This window comes from Antennarius striatus, chromosome 12 (assembly GCF_040054535.1).
Source record: "Antennarius striatus isolate MH-2024 chromosome 12, ASM4005453v1, whole genome shotgun sequence".
NCBI lineage: Eukaryota > Metazoa > Chordata > Actinopteri > Lophiiformes > Antennariidae > Antennarius > Antennarius striatus.
Window position 1 is genome coordinate 2,854,791 of NC_090787.1, and position 17,520 is coordinate 2,872,310.

The 17,520-nt window shown below is 45.1% G+C and overlaps 1 protein-coding gene across 2 annotated transcripts in view; it reads right to left on the minus strand.

The window, feature by feature from the left end:
• Positions 1–11,325: 11,325 nt before the first annotated feature.
• arhgap20 (Rho GTPase activating protein 20) overlaps positions 11,326–17,520 on the minus strand; it is a 38,953-nt gene continuing 32,758 nt past the window's right edge. For both annotated transcript variants that reach the window (XM_068329566.1, XM_068329565.1), the window contains exons 14-15: positions 15,397–15,511; positions 11,326–14,734 (exon numbers count right to left, since the gene is read on the minus strand). In XM_068329566.1, the coding sequence (XP_068185667.1) occupies positions 13,053–14,734; positions 15,397–15,511 (1,797 nt within the window). In that variant the 3' untranslated portion in view covers positions 11,326–13,052. The remainder of the gene's footprint in view (positions 14,735–15,396; positions 15,512–17,520) is intronic.

Sequence of the window (17,520 nt, forward strand, 5' to 3'; positions counted from 1 at the left end):
TATAAACATTAAGCAATCATAACTTCACAGTTTAATCTTTATACATGTTTGCACATGGCTTTCATTGGCTAAGGACTGTCTGAAGTGTAAGCAAACAGAGGTTTGTCTTGTTTGATGGACGAATCAGTCCAGCCCTCGGTTCTCATTATGACCTCATTACAGGTTACTTTACACTACGCTCACAATGGTCAGTGTATTTACACAAGGGGATGGTTTGATGTGGCTTGTTGGTGTGATTGAACGAGCTCTGTGGCATTTAAACAGTCAAGTGAGATGTTGTAAATGATTTATAGTACAGCTTGTAAACCTCTATTTTCACACAATGTTCCAATCTTTTTTATAAACTACCTTATAATATCTGCCATCCTCATTTTTATCTCCTTTGTTTTTTAGTTTATCAACTCCATCTGCTGAACAGTTGATGACTTTATCACTCAAGAACTTCTGGCAAATTAACGCCACTAAATTTCGTCCGTTTCTCCGCCTTATGGAACGCCGCAAAAGAAAAAAGCCGCCCTGCTACAGGGCGACATGTTGGCTCATTCCAATGAATACACATAATAATTCATTCTGACTCATCCCAGATGCATTATGCTGGTAAAAAAACACTGTATTAATCCACTGCTGAAAATAGACCTAACTAACACATCATTTACTCTTGTACGAGTCATGTTTGCTAAATATTACAGCTCCATGAAATGACTTTCCACTTTTTCTTTATTGGAATAGGACGTACATTATGAGGCCGAGACACACAGAGATTATGAGCCTGAAGTCTTTGTATACAATAAAGAAAGATAAAATCATGCTTGTAGAATTTAAAACACATTAAAGCAGATTTAAAGTAAATAACATTTAATGATGGCTGCGGTTCTTATTGGCTAGAGAGCGCACAGCTCGTTCTTGGTAGCCTTCATCGACCTCATAACTCCACTTCTGCTATTTGTTTTAGCTTTTGGACCTTAGGAACCTTTCTGCTGCCCGACAGGAAAATAAACCTGCTTCTCTTAATTTCTCTCAGCCAGATAGTTTCAGAGATATGACTTTAACTGTCATCAGATATCTCCTGCTCCATTCTTCATGTGGACAGAGTTCAGCTTGTTAATATCTGTGATGTGGGTTCTGTTTGGGTGTCAGGCTCTGGCAACCGGACCCAAACAGACGCGAGTAGTCGAGGCTGAGTTTGGCCTACGCTGTGAGGTGACGCCATGTTTTCAGCGGCGCAGAGGAGAAACAGAACCCTCCGATCGCCAAACGGAATATTCAGGTGGAATAATAAACACTGGTTGGAAAATGTGAAGGCATTAAATTATTGTAAAACACATTGTTATCAGTGTTTGTTTGGGGGTTTTTTTGGGGGGGGTGAAACAGGGACAGAAATGAAAATGGCTTGAAGAAATTGTTATAAAACTGATCAGGGTTAAAACTCTTTTCTCTGCTGTACATAAACAGAAAAGGTTTTGCAGGATTATTTCAACACCACTCTATGGCTTGCAGCCCACCGGTCCCGGGACCCTCGGTGTCGCCGTGGCAACAGCAGAAGCTCAACATCAAAGATCCTGAAACAGAATGCAGGAGGGGGAATGAAGTGAAGTTGAAATGGAAATTCGACGTGACAAGAAGCAGAAGAGGAAGAGAGTAACAGCAGAGAGAACGGGAGATAAAGTCAGAGAGGGAGAGCAGAGATCCAGCCGAGGCTTTTAGACACGGAAAAAGGTTTTGATGTGTTTATTGATCACGTGATTGGTTCAGTGAGATTACATTTCTTTCTTAAGGGTTTAGCATCAAATGAAATCCAGAGATCACTGGGGTTTCTTCCAGGTAAGGTTAAATGCTTTTATATCCATGTTTTCCACACAGGAACCATCAGTGGTACAGACTAATCGCTGGAGCATCTTGATTTACTAGCTGGCAGCCGCCGGCCCACAGACCTGTGGAACGACCCCTCCTGACCTCCTTCCAGGAGTCGTGATGCTGCTTCACAAATAGAAGCGTGTTCCCTGCCGATGCGTCCAAGGCCGTGTGGATCACATGTTCTCATCCTCCACTCTCATTGGCCGTCTTGCAGTCTGACCTATTTTGGTATTGAGATGATAAAATCATCCCTGGGAATCTTCACACAGAGGGAGGAACCTGTTTCAGTGTGTGTGTGTGTGTGTGTGTGTGTGTGTGTGTGTGTGTGCTGATTGACTGCAGGTGACCTGTAATGTCTCAGTTGAACGATGGTTATTTAGGGTATTTTTTTTTAAAATCTGTGTTCGTAACCCCGCTTCCATTTTGGTTTCGTGAAATCACGTGGAAGGGGTTCATCTCCCTGGCTGGTGTAAGCAGTTTAAACAACAGTAGAGTGCTGTGGTAAACACAGACGATACTGTCGATAATCCCACAGAAACACACGGGATCTGTGTTTACATTCGACCACGCGTGAATGTTGGCGGCGGGAAGTGAGATTAAGAAAGTACGGTCGGATTGACGTCACGTTTGGTTCATCTCTTTTTGTCCCTCAACAGCCTAAAAAAATGGCCTTGAAATCATCATAATTCAAGGTTTGCATAAAAAGCTAATTTGAATTTCTAGGATGTTAGCATCTGTTAGCAGGCGGCACTATCAGAGGTTAACTCTTCTCCTTCGGCGACCTTTAATCCCTCTCCAGGCCATCTCCAAATCCATTCTTTGGTCGCACCGTCGACAAGAGGGTTTGGTATTTAAATGTCACGTCTATATTTGACTTGAAGCCACCTGAACCCTACAGACCTTTGCTTTTATTTTCTTTTTTGTAGACAATCATCTCGCCTCGCTGCCAGATGCGTGCATCTGATATCATTAGCGTGTCGCTGTGCTGATGCCTGCTTGCATGTTTAAATGAACACGGAATTCAAAAGGAGCACCGACCGCCACTGCACCGGCCAACAACCACATTAGAATCCTCTTGATCTGGAATCCGCCTCTTCCTTCTCCGCCTCCGGTAACCGGTGAGTCTGAGCAGGTGCAGCCGTTTAAATAAAATATTTACTCTATGGACTCGGTTCTGCTTTGTCCCGTCACTTCTTCGCTGAAAGCTGTGGAGGTGAGGATTAAAATTCTGAAACACAACAAAGTCATTTTTTTTCTCCTGCATTCACTTCGCTCTGTCTCGTTCTTCTGAAGATTTGACCTTTGACCTCTGCCTCCCCTACTTGACACATTGCTTTTAGCAAAGATAGAGATGCCTTTTTTGAACTTGACAGCTCTTTCATTTTCGGCACTCCGTCTATCTTCTTCTCGCTTTTTCTCAGATCTCTCCCTCCTCGTGATCGACTGTAGCCCCCGGTGCGACGAAATATTTACCAGCTCTACTTTGTTTCATGGAACGCTGATTATTTTTTTTCTGTTCCTGGAGCAATACTTTGTCGTTTTTCCATCCTGTAACAGAACATCTCCACCGTCGGATCCAGAATTGCAGATGTTAAACTCGGCGATCTCGTTGGAGGACCTTGTTTGGCCTCTCGCTGCAACACGTGAGCTGGGAGGAAAAACTGAAGCGAGGGGAGTTAAATTCTGGCCAAAGAGATTCACATCAGCTGCTGTCCAGGAACTACTCCGGCTCCAAATAAATATCTGTATTTGATCAATAAATTGTCCGAATCGATATCGGATTGTCCTGCTTCTCCAGACATTCACATTCCTCTGTTCCTTACCAGATTCAGACGTTCACCACGTCTCGTCTCCGTGACGGAGGGAGGAAGCCGGGAGAGGAATGTTGGGAGTGGTCGAGTTCAGGAGATGGAGGGATTAGTCTCTGGATGACCTCTGCATCCTCGCTCCTCATGTGCGATCCCAGCTTTCCTATTGGTTCAGGACCTGGAAGCCAAAACAGCCTCTCAGACGTCTAATTGCCTTCCGACACCTGGTGAGCTCCACGAGGAGGAGGAGCGGCGGCGATGAGGTCGTTTGAGATTAGAGGGGCCTGAAGGGTCAAGGAGAAAGTTTCACCTTTACTTTTATTGTTCTTATCTGAGTTTTTATGTTCTCCCTTGTCTGGGCTCTCCGGCTTCCTCCAACCTCCAAAACCATGCAAATGAGGTAAACTGATTGGTTCTAAATTGCTCGTAGGTGTGAATGTGTGCGTGACCGACTGTTTTCTCTTTCATGTGACCTTGCAATGGGCTGGCGACTCATTCGGAGTGTACCCCACCTCTCACCTCTCAATTTATCTGGTCTGATTTTAGTTTCTGGTTCACAGTAGGATCCTCGGAGAAATAACGCTAGCGGTCTGTGGGTCTGAGAGGACTGTAATTTCATCTGTGCTATATGTCGTGCATATACGGCATATTTGACAATAAAGTTGACTTTGACTCTGACTATATTTAGTTTAGTTCCTGTTTCAGTCTGTTGCACACTTTATAAACTCAAAAGCTTCTCTTTAGTCTAGAAATAAATGGTTTCATTCATAAATCAAATACTAAAATCACCGTGAACGACAGCCGGTGAACTCCGTCTCCCCCGGTGACCTCTGAGCTAATACCTGAGCAGAAAGCAGGTCAGCGGGGAGGATTACCCTCCCACCAGTGATGGGGTGTGGGGGTGGGGGTGGGGGGGGCACGTCTGAATATTAGTTTTCCTTCTCTTATTGTTCAGTTTGTCAGATATGAGTCTGATGGGGGCAAATCCTCTTTGAGCCACTTACATTGATGACATTAATCAGATTTGAGGGTATTTGTGGATCAAATCCCTCAGAAGGATTTATGAAGCCGCTGAAAACCTGGAAGTTGTTCCTTCTGCTGTAATCGCTGATTAGTACGTCATCTGATGATGTTTCAGACATAATCTGCCCACAGATGGGGCAAAGCCGCAGCTGATTGAACTGATTTATGTAATATTAGTTCAAAAATTATTCTTGTCTTCTTTTTTCTTGGTATTCAAACAGCTGCGTTTGTGACCTGAGCCACAGCAGGACAAAGTAGCCTGAAGAACAGGATTCACATGTTCTGTTAATTATGCAGCAAAGATTCAGCAACATTTCTGTTTGTCTTTATTTGTTTTTTGTCAATTTATGGCGTTGAAAAGTTAGAAATTATCGTTTTATCTTTACTTAATGCTGCATTTTTTCCCCTGTAAAACGCTGCTGTAGTTATTCCAACTGAAACCAGATCGACGTGAAGAACAAAATATCCCTAAGAGCACTGTGAAAAGTTCTATAAAATAATCTCTTTGTCGTCTATGGCGCAGACGGACTGGTTATGTAACTACTTCGGCTTCGATCTGCAGCGTTGACCGAAACGTTCGCTCAATGTTGACTCCTTCCTTTAAGAAATAAAGTCCAGTCCAGTGATTATATCACCGATGATGTCACACATGTCATTTCTATTGAGTCCAGATGCTGACACGTTACGGAAATGAAAACCAGTCGAGACATTTTGACTTTCCCCGGTGAGTGAAGTTTTACATGCAGGTCGGGAGTTGGCGCCCGCACAAGGGCGGGGTCAGATGGAGGGAACGAACAACAGCAGGCCGGATCAAATCCGGCGATTAATGCAGAACACTTTGATATTTATTAAATTCGCTCGCAGGGGAGGAAGCAGATAAAAAGCTCAACACCGCGAGGAGCCACGTCTTTCCTGCCTCTGAATACAAAAGGTCAAAGGTTGCACTGGAAGGATTCGAGGGACTGGAAGCGGATGGGACGTGGTTTGCGGTTTCATCGTGAAGCCCTCGGGCCTCACTGGAAGATTAGAACATTCCAGATTTTATGTTTTGGACATTGTCACCACCTCTGTCTTTGTTTTTGTTCTCCGTTTGACCGAGATAACCTGAGCACTTATCCAAACCTAGGTGAACACACACCCACCCACAATGCATTGCCTACAGACAGGCCTGCAGAGCACACCATGTATTTTAACCATGCTCACAAACTGGAAAAAGGCCTTAGCGTAGTAAACAAAGGAGCTTATGTAAGCGGATCGGAGGTCGGGAGTATAATGGCCGCCTGTGTGGAGGTAATAAGGAGGAAAACGCACACACAATGCGGCCCACGCTTTCATCCACACCCAACCAGCCTGCCAAGTTATTTCTGTGACATCATGCAGTTTCAAAATGAACAAACTCTACTAGTTTTTTTCTACATGCAGCTATCGTTCTAGGATCGTTCCTCCTCTTTTAGGAAGTACCGTGACATGACGTTTGTTGTTTTCTCCAGTTCACCGTAAAATATGTTGTTTTTTGTGACGTCAGGAGGTTTCGCTGAGTGACAGAAATGTTTTATTGTGATGTAAATTACTCTGACTGAGCAGGGCAGGAACCGACAAAGGAGGAATTAGCCTCAGGGCTTCATCGGTCATCGGGTCATCCGTTCAGGTGAAGCCACAGAGAAGGCTTCCTTACAGTAGATGAGGCATGAAGGATGCTCCATGTTAACCAGATTAGGTAACAAGAATCTGAGGATGAGCCCGGGGCACTAAAAAATCGACCCTGCCACAGGTTTTGCTCGACACCTTTTCAAAATAAGAGACGAGCGGAAACGGCTGCAGGATCGACACGATGGACTCCAGACGAGTTCCGGCGCCTCTGAAGCCTTGATATCAACCAGAGGGAATCACCGGCTGGTGATGTCATCAGGTTTATTCAAAGGCCGTCGCCACCGCCTCGTTCCCCCCCCACCACCCCGTCTCGCTTGGTTGTCGCAAACCACAACAAAGGACATCCTAATTATAGTTCCTCATCGATCCTCAGCAGGAAGGCCGTTCACTTTCACCGCTGTTAAAGGTCAGAGGGGTTAACAGCAGGAGCTCACGTGGAGGTGTAGCTTAGCATCCTGTTAGCATCCAGAGGAGAGAAGCTGATCTTTCTACAACAGAGGCTGTGTTTCCACTGTTTAGCTCCAAAACTTAGCCACGAAAGGTAAAATTATTTCCATGGTCTTGAGTTTCCAGAGTCTGGTAACACGATGAACCTCCGTGCAGCGTTCTGGCATCAGATGAGGCCTCTGAGTTATAGATCTGTTACTCACACTGGACCTCCTGGATTGTGTTTCATAACTACAGGAAAACAAACACACTCCATCCAACGCTGGCGCTCGCCAGGTTTGAAAAATACAATGTGTTTTGAAAATTCTGAATGTCTTCTAAGCGTCACGATGACCACCTACAAATAAATGCTATATACATTCTTTATTCTGATAGGAAGGGATTCCCTCAGAAATAATCCGGGTTTCCCCTCATCCCTGCGGAGATGAGAGGAAGGGATTTGGCATTTATTCCATCAGGAACATGAATGACGGACTTGTCGGCAATCACAAAGCGGCAGATGAAAGTTTAGCCTAATCTGTCTCTTTTAATGCCAGTAAAGGTCGGAGCCGTGTGGCGTCTCCGCCCACCTTCACCAACCCCCCCCCCCCCCCACCGCCCCCCACACATGAAAGGAACACGCCTGTAAATCAAATGTGGAAAATGGCGGCAAGCGCCCGTTTGAGGTTTCCCTGCGTTTTGCAGACAGGAGATGTTTTTCTGAGCAAGGTCACAGTACAGAAATCTGGAATCTGTACAGAGGCTTTCTCCTGGCCCTCCATCACCCACAGCCATGACGGCCGCGTCCCAATTCTGTTGAACCCTCACCCTTCGACACAGAATCCTCTCAGGCGTAAGAAGGAAACTATTCTAGTTCTACACAAACCTGTTATCGACTATCAGCGCCGACGTCAGCCGAGCGCCCCGTTTCAAACAAGTCCACGATGGAGGGTGGGCGTTTGCGTCACGTCGCCCTCACACACGGCTATTAGTTGAGGGAACACACAAACATTCCGACAGACATTGCACACGTATGTACATGTACGGGAACAGACAGGTGCACGACGACGGGTTTACATCATCCCTCCTTCACCGTTGTCTGTCTCTTTGTGTTCCTCTTTCATTCCTTTGTGTCGTAACGCATCAATTTTCCTTCCTGTTATGCAACTTGACTTTGTTGGAGGTCTCAAACTGCCCCCCCCGCCGCCCCCGGTGGTGTTCCTGCAATTTTCAGTATTTAGATGTAAAAATGTCAAACAAATATGTGACGTGTTTTTCCACCAGAGTCCCATAAACCGTCACACAATCATATTTGTGGGCTCCAGTTTGGGAAGAAGCAATAATCCTTTGGAATATGCTCGGTTCTTTTTACAGCAGCTCCGTCCATCATGGGATTGTAAAATGGGATGCGAGTTGGCGTGGAGTTATTCTTATGTCAGTGCCATTTCAGCTGCACATGGAAACCTAATGGACATCAGATGTGGGGTCCTGTTAGCCTGACAAGGGGGAGTTGGAGGGGGGTTTAGGGGCCGATTTTCATTGCAACACAATTGTTTCTGCAGAGAGTGTGTTAGAAAAAAAACCACGTCTGGGAATATCACTGGGCTCCCTCTGCAGGGAGTCGAATGCCTTTTGAGGAGAGCGAGTGTTCAAGTTTTAGGAGTGGAAAACAAGCGAACGCTGCTTTGATAGAAATTAGATTTTATCAGGAAATAGATCGTATCAGAAAACAGGTCTTATCAGATGTGACCTCATTGCACACACCTTGTCAAGAAGCCCGTGCAGCTCTGAAACGTGAAATCCCTGTGAAAACAAGCGACTGCTGTTGCCAGGCGACCGTCCGAGGTTCTCTAAGTGTGACCCTCACCTGTATCACCGCAGCTGATTGGTAGGGGGGGAGAGGAGTCGACTGGAAACCAGTGCGTTCTCACAAAAAAAAACAAAAAAAAAACAGAAGCGATTTCACAATGAAAGCAATGAATAGTTTCTGGTGTTGCCATAGTTACGCCGCTTCACTCAGATCTGGCTCATTCCAAACTAAGAAGGTTCCCTCATCTGTCAACTCCAGGCATTTGGAATCATTTATTTATCATGAGTAGCTTATGAGATAAAAGGGATTTTCCTTGATCCAGATCTATTTCAGTTTTTAGACTGATGAAAACAACCAATCTGGATCCAAGACGGACATCTCGCCGAAACGCCAGGACTCCTGAATGTTGGCTTTTTTAATGTATTTATCATTCTATTAATTATTTTCCTTGATCCTGGAGGTAAGAATACCTCCTGGAAGCTTCTCACGTCACTCAAGTTAAGAAATCTCTTCAGAAACTTGTTGTTTTGATTGGCCATGATGGATCCTTTTTACATTTAGGACGCAGGATGAATTAAAAATAGCATTTTGGCTCAGAAAAGGAGCAGAAAAGACTGAAGGACTCACTCTGCTGCGATTCGTTCTGGACCCAGCCGGATTGGGAAGGAGAACAGATTCCACAGCTGCTGCAGATGTGATCTGTCTCTGTGGATCAGGACGACGGCGAAGGATCCAGAGGATTCGCTCCATGCAGCTCGAACCTATTTGGACACGGGAAGCTGTGCTAAGCTGCCATTTGGTGAATATAAACATCTGCACACACGATTATATTTATTAACTTCATGCTTGCTTTACGATGTCATTTCCTCATCATCAGTGTTCCTAATTATGAATGACGTTTTTCAAGGAATTGAGGTCTTTTATTTTGAAATAGAACCACAGCGTTTGTCTTTGTTTAATAATTTTGGCCTCAAATAAAGTTGATTAATATTCACATTTAAAACTTTCCAGTGTTACCATCCCAACTGTATTTTGATTGCAGTTTTCCCGTGGGGGCTTTACGGAATGTCCTTGTTTCCCATGCAGATGTTTTCCTCTTCTTCACTGATGGTCGAGCAGATGCACAGGTAAACTTCCTGTCAGGTGATCTGAGCTACAATTACCCACAAATATTCTCCCCTCCATCATCACGTTCCACGTCCCAGAACACACGGTGAGATTTGCCTCTGCTGCGACGAGCTGGCAGCGGAAAATATTCCCACAGATGTCTTGACATTTTTGGCAACGGTGCGTTTATCTCCAAGTATTTCTTTTGTTAACCGATGACAGCTGCATTAATCATGTTTCAACAGCTGGTTGCTATTTGCCATGAACCCTAACATTACATCTGAGGCACATGCTTCACTACATGGAAATATATTTATGGGATGTTTCTGGGTGTTAACCTGAGCTTGGAGATGCCTGCAGACGCTCCTTCCTCAGGTATGAGCCTCGCCACAGACGTTCCTTTAATGTCTTTCTAAGACGGACGACTGTCAACTTCTGTGTGGCCAAAGATGAATGAAGTGTCACCATGGAAACAACACAACTCTGCAGCATCTACTGTCCTCAAAACACACAAACCTTTTTTTCCAGCACACACGTGATGCTGCATCTCTAGGGTGATACGGTCGGTTACAGTCACCAGTGTGTTTATACAGCTCACGTGTCTGCAGTCACCCCATGGGGCGGGGGGCAATAAATCAGCTATTAAAGAGGAACTTTTAATGTGAAGGCACTAAAATGTTCATCTAAACCCAGACTCCTCCACAGCTTTCATGTGTCTCTATAGATTATTCTATATCCCATGTTATCTGGATCTTCCCAGATATTTAACATCCGTACTTCAAAATGAGATTTTTGGCATCAGTATTAAAACAAATTAATCCGTGACTCAGAGCTCAGTTATATTTCTCGCTCTATGCACAGATTATATGTCAATCTAGAGTTTCATGAATGCAATCTGAAGTTAATGTAGTTGAGCCGTAATAACAGTCGAAACAGCACCGACGTTTCTGCAGTGGATGCTAAATGTGTTATTTTACTGGATGGATTGACTGCTGGATACTTTATTAATCCTGAGTTGAAACTCGGGATTATGTCACACGTGACGCCTCACCTCAACACTAGATTTATCGGCTGCCTCTCTCCAGTGAAGTACTGTTTGTTCACCTGCAGGCATTCGTCTCAGGGAGATAAATTCTGCTGCTCATCGGCCAACTGTTTGAACAAATAGGATTAAAGATAAAGAAAAATAAAACTCCTGCTAGCAGCTGTTCTCAAACACACCCTTATGTCGTTATCCACCGAATCCTGATGGAACCCAAAACTCCGATGCAGTCGGCGGTGAATTTAGAGGTTTTACACTGACATTTTCCAACAAATTTATGTTTGCTTTACATTTGTTTTTACGTTTTCCTATGTATTGAGTCAGGTTTTTGCTCTTTGGTTTCTGCATTTCCTTCTTGGCACCAATCCTGTCTGTTGCACCAATACTGCTTTATGTGCCTTCAATTGCCCCATGGGGATGAATAAAGTTTTTTTAATTGAAAACTCAAGGCCTCCAGACTGTATTGCTGCTCATTCTGACGACCATGAGTGTCGAATCACTGATTCAATTGACCACTCAAGTTCTGTTTCCATGATGCCGTCAGAAAAAGTTCAACTTTAATCAATCAACGACCAACGAAAAACATACTCATTTCCACCCGCAAAGTAGTTTCAACAACAGCAACATTTATTATAATCAACGGTATTCTGTCAGATGTACACAATATACAAATGGTGCATTTTATAGCAAATATACTTTTTAATGGAGACAGCAGCAGCAGCAGAATTGGCATGTATAAAAATACACATTTGATTTTTTTGTCACACAACATACCAAATAAGGGAATATATTTATATATAATTATGTATTCTGCATCATAAATATGAAAATTATACAAAGAACAGGACTCACTGTAATGGGGATAACATTGATAAAGCAGGAGGAAGTACTTTTTGAGACACTTAACATTAATATGGCCTTATTCCAGTGTGTGTGTGAGCCTGTGGAGGAGATATGTGAAGTTAATGATAACACTGTTAACGCGGAAAACTGGTCATAAATTATCTGTGGATTTCTGGTGAAATGAACGACGCACGTGGAACACAGTCATTTATCGCCAAGTGTCAGCACTGGAACAGAAAGATCATGTGATGGACAAAACAACAATAGTTAAACACACACACACACACACACACACACACACACACACACACACACACACACACACACACACACACACTGTAGGCTGTGTCCTTGTCATTCCTGTGAAAGGATTTCTGGGTAAAATGAATGAAGTGCTATAAAAGCGAGATTTCTCACGTTTCCACACATTCCTGCTCAGGACACTCTGTCGACCATCACATCACATTCAGCAACATTCCGAACACACACAGACGGTTTGCCTTCTCACCCCGCCCCCTCCCTCCTGGATCACAGTGATAGAAACCAGAGCTACAGAGGACAACACTGCCTGCTGTGTGTCTGGAAACTCGGCCCACACGAATAAATACCCGACTGATTCACCGATTTAGACAAACGACAATATTTCACTTTACAAATTCAATAGCAATAAAAAAAAACAGTTGCAGATGCCTTTATGGACTTCTGATAAAACATTTTCTTAGGGAATAAAAACGTCTACAAAACGTCCCTCCTCTGGCATTCTTTACATCGCAGGTGTTGTGGATAAAGCTTGGATGAAGACACGGCAGTCGTCACGACTATATATTTTTTGCCACAGACAGCAAACATTTAGCAATTTATCTTCTAAAAAAAATGTGACCTTCGTGTGTTTCTGTGCGCAAAAAAGAACATAGACGATTTATTTTACAATAGAATCAAATGTTTTGAAGCAAATCTTATCAAAATTGATCCAAACTTTTCCTGTTCTTGTCTTGGAATTGATTTCCAGTCAGTTTTAGGATGTTCTTCCTGACTAAAAAAAAAAAAGATGATTTAAGTTTATGAAGAGGAGGAGGAGGAGAAGGAGAAGAAGAACAATAAGAACAAGATAAATAAGAACAGGAACAATAAGAACAAGAACAATAAGAACAAGAACAAGAAGAAATTCTCTTCTTTCAGTTTGTTTCCATTAGAGACTGAAAACCAATTCCAAAGGCAAAACAAGGACACCACCAGAGAAGAACATTTTTCAGAGGAACCAGAGACTCAGTTACTAAAAATATATATAAACTGTGATAATTATAACCAACAACTTCACCAAAGCAGAAAGTGTACCTTTGAACTCTGTATGTACCGTTACAGTAAAGTGTTGGCATTGGATTACATCTGCAAGAACGTCAAAGAGGAATATATCGCATGGGTAACAAGTACAGATGAACACAACTGAACGTATAAAACAAACACATACACAGTTTGTACAGGTTCTTATTTACACGTATGACTCTTCAGCAAAGAACAGCTGACCAAACTCGTCCGCTCTTGGGTCGCTGCACCTCCGGCTCTGCCATTCCTTCTTTCCCTGCACGATGGCCAGCGCCACCTCCTGACTCCTCCTCAGGCAGACATCGTCCTCATCCTCAGCCTGGGAGGTAAAGTAGTTCCTGACGGCCTGGGTGGCCGTGGGAGACAGGCAAAAGCGCGGCGTGGCGTGGTTTGGCTCCACCTCTGACACTCTCAGGCGGCCGTTTTGGGTCTGAGTTTTTGAAGTGCGACGTCTGTCCAGAGTGAGACTGGCTGCAAAGTTCGCGATGACCTTGCTGGGTTCTGATGCTCGACGGGAAAGATCTAGAGTCCTCGCTTTGTGGTCCTCAACAGGGTGAGACTTCTGTCTCTGCAGCACCAGAGTGGTTGAGCTCTGTCCGTAGAAAACCCCCTGCGGAGGCTGCATGCACTCGTTTCTAGCCGGCCCCTCTAGACCCTCACTTCCTGTCTGTTTGGGGCTGTTAGGGGAACTCGGAACCACCGGGGGTCTGTAGGTGGAGGTCTGATCGCTGAGCTGCCTCAGCTCTCGGACCGTCAGGGGTTTCTCTGTGCCCCTGTAGAACGGAGAGCGCCCCCTATGGAGCTGCATTAGAGCCTGCTGGTAGGACGGAGGGTTGCTGGATCTCCTTTGGCAGGTTTGGTTGACCGTCGCGGCATCCTGGCCGCTGCTGGAGACGCCATTAGTGATTGGTTGGGTCCTACTGTTCACCGCCGGTAAGTCGTCCTCCGTAAGCCCGTTATCCGGTTGCCTTAGCGACAGGCGCCGTTCTTTCTTGAACCACGTATTTGGGTGAAGGCCATGAGAATGAGAAGGGGCTTGGCTGCTTCGAGGGGCTTGGGCGGGCTTTGGCCAATGAGGCGGGGCTTCGCTCTGAGGAGGGGAGCCCCTGGGAGACAGCTGGTGTCGCCCAGGACCGGCGGGGGAGACAGGAGCAGGTTCAGCCAATGGAACGGCCCCAGCGGTGGGGTAGTCAGTGGAGTACTGGGAGAAGGCGGAGTCCAGGGAGCTAAGGGAGGACCCTGTGGGTGAGGTCGCCGGCGATGACAGGCTGGAACAGCTGGCATCAAGTCGCAACGGAGGCGGCGGGATGTGCTTCATCTTCCTTCGGCCGCTGTTCTGGACTTTCGCGCCTACTTTCTCACATCCAGCCTCTTCCTCCTCCTTCAGCTGCAACCCGATCAATCCTTGCTCCAAAAACACTTCATCCTCCTCCCCCTCCATGGCGGCGTCATAGCTCGCCTTCCTCAATGGCGCGTGGTGGTTATTGGTATGAACGATCACTGTCCCAGGAGGTGTCGTGCTTGCCAGGGCCAAGGCGGGCTCTGAACTCCTCCTCAGCCTCCTCGGACCCTGGGTTGGTCCGTTAGCCTGACGGGAGCGGTTCTGTCGAACCGCGGGACTAAACCTCCTGGGCCTGGCCAGAGGGGGGAGCTGGAGCAAGAGGTTGGCCTCCGGGTCGGGATCAGGGTCGCAGTCGCTGAGCGTGATGACGGAGTCACGGCTGCGACTGTCCGGCTTGTCCTTGTCCCGGAGCGGCAGCTTCTCCTGGTAGGGAGACTCAGGCTCGTCGTTCAGCTCGTTCTCCAGACTGTCGTAGGACGAGTCGTTCATCTGGAATGACGACACATCTGGGGAGAGGAAAAATGGAAAGGAAAGAAAGGGAGGACGATATATTAGGAGGGGGATGAATCCATAAAGGATATAATGATGAGTTATGGAACTTTTGCAGTCATCCCGCCCATCATAAGAGTATCTCCAAACTAAGATAAATCGACTCCCGAGGAAAAGGAAATATATGTCCACGTCAACCTACACCAATAAAAACCATAACTGTATCCTTGTGGTCTTTTGCTCTCTCCTGATAGAAGCTTCATTCACAATGCAGATGAAGAAAAACTACCATGACCCCTGAACAAAAACGGACAGAGCCACAGTTCATAGCCGGGGAACAGAACTCCATCCTGCTTTGAGCTTCTTGACCTTGCTTGGTTCTTGCGCCAGGAAGAGAGTGTCCCGTTAAGCAACATTTGCAACCTGGCAATCAACAAAATTGCTCCGGGTCAATCTGCTGACCCCAATCAACAGGCCTGAAAGGGCCTAGGTAACTTAATTAGCCACACGCTAACGTGAATACACACAAAGTCAGCTAGTCAGCCTCAAATCACCTTGTTATAACATTTCGAGGTGAAGTCGACTACTGTGTCCAAACCTCAATGCCGTCTTTGTCCCGAGCGCCGCCAACTTTCCCCGTGACACACTTCCTCTCAGCTTCCCGACTCCCAGTCCTTACCTGAACCGTGATCGCTGCCGCTGCTCTTCTGGCTGAAGCCTCTGAACAGCGAGGTGACGTCTTCTCCGAGGACGCTGCAGCAGTTTTCTATGAGGAAGCAAACGAGCTCGCACACCTGCAGGGAGAAACGCCACCCGGTTAGAACGCGATGGCTAAGGACCTTTTCTGTGCATCCCCGTCTTTTCTTTCAGGGTGAGATTCTTTTGAGGCCATTCAGGGAAGCCAGGCAGAAGATGTAAATCATCTATGCCGGCAAAACATGCATATGTGTAGATTTTCTAAAAACGGACACAACCACACCCATGTTTTGTGGATGTTTTGATTAAATACCGCTACATTGGCACGCTCAAACGCTGAAAATAAATTCCCGCATATTTGAACTCTGAAATCTATCCAATTTTGTGCAATTATAACCTGAGCAAGAATGTGACATCAGATCCAAACAGCTGTCCAGAGTTGTTCTCTTTCGCGTGACCTATATTATCAATCTGCAAAAAGCTTGTGTTCCACGCCAGCCAAGAAAACATCCAACCCCTCATTCCCAGCCCTGGATAATATCCCGATAATGAAAAATGACATCATGTGTTGTTTTGATTACCACTGGCACAAATATTTTAATCCTGTTTTTGACACAAATATATTTTAGATCTAAGAAAATGCACATTTCTATATTTGCCGTCTCAGGATCGAGGACTGGGAAATGCACCTTTTGCAAACAACTTGCAACACGTTTTCTCCGAGAATCGACGCCTCGAAGTTGAAACCTGCCGACGGTGCAAATGCATTTGGGAAAAATCAGCCCACTTGGAATCCGTCCTTAAACAAATTACAGCACTTGGACGAAACCGGCGTCTTTCAAACTAAGCAGACAACATTTATAAAAACACGGACGACACACGGAGTCAGCAACGCCAAACGGCGGTGACACATCATCAGCTCTTCCTCCAAAACCTGCCTGTTGTGTTTATAAGGCAGTAATTTTTCCTGAGGCGGCTCCGTCTCTGTGACGGTTTAAAACGCACTTCAGGGCCTTGCTGTTTGTTTGTTGGGCCAGATGTTGTCCGTCCGTTTGTCTGCATGGTGTCCATATGTGTGACATGACTCACCAGAGGAGTCCATCTCACTAATAAAGAGTTACCACTTCGTAGATCCAGTTCTAAAATTAAGTGCGTTGTGTTTTCGTGCTTTCAGAATATTATTATTAATTTCAAATAAATTATCATATATTATTTTATTTTAGAATGAACTTATTATCTTAATGCACACTTTGTTTATGAAACAACCACTTTATTGTATTTATATGGGACTGTGCAGACAGAATAGTGACAGGGCAGCACTTATTATACTAGAACTCATAATAATACTAAATAACACACAGATTATGTCGGCATGTCAGACAAATAATTTGCAAAGCCGGTAAAAAGCAGAGCTGAGTGGCTTTTAGGCAGATTTGGCTTTAAAGCCTCTGACATAACCGTAACCCTTTGAGTCGTCCGATTGGTCCATCCGCCGGTGGGTTTCGGGCTCATGTCCAAAATGCAGTGTGATGAAACGGAACGGCACAAACTCTTCTGGAAGTTCTTTCCGTTATATAACTTTAGTTCCATATTTGTTCCATTCCTCCCATCAGGGACAGTTAATCCCCAACAACTGTCTCCCTGCAGATACCACATCTGCTAACCTGAAGCCATGAGACCACATTCTATGTACACTATGTAATTGTCAGCTCTGCTATCCATGACCGGTGGCGACGACAAAACAAAGTCGAAATGCAAAAAAAAAGAAATGCAGAAAAAATGTCTGATCTGCCTGTGGTCCTTTCCTCACGGCTGATGCTGCTAAAGACAGCAGGTAGATGATCCACAGGTGCTCCGCCTCAACATCTGCACACTTTACGACACCATTATCTCAGATAGACAACACATTTCAGAAATTTGCCTCAGGGAAGGTGAAACTTTTTTGTTTACCAGTACGAAATCTTTAAGACATCGTCATTGAAAACCGAATCCTTAACACTAAAATTAAATCACATCCATTTCTCCAACTTTAGGTCCTGTCTTCCCTTCAGGACAGGTGTTATCATAGTGCTCGGGGTCATCACATTTGCTGATGATATTGTGCTTT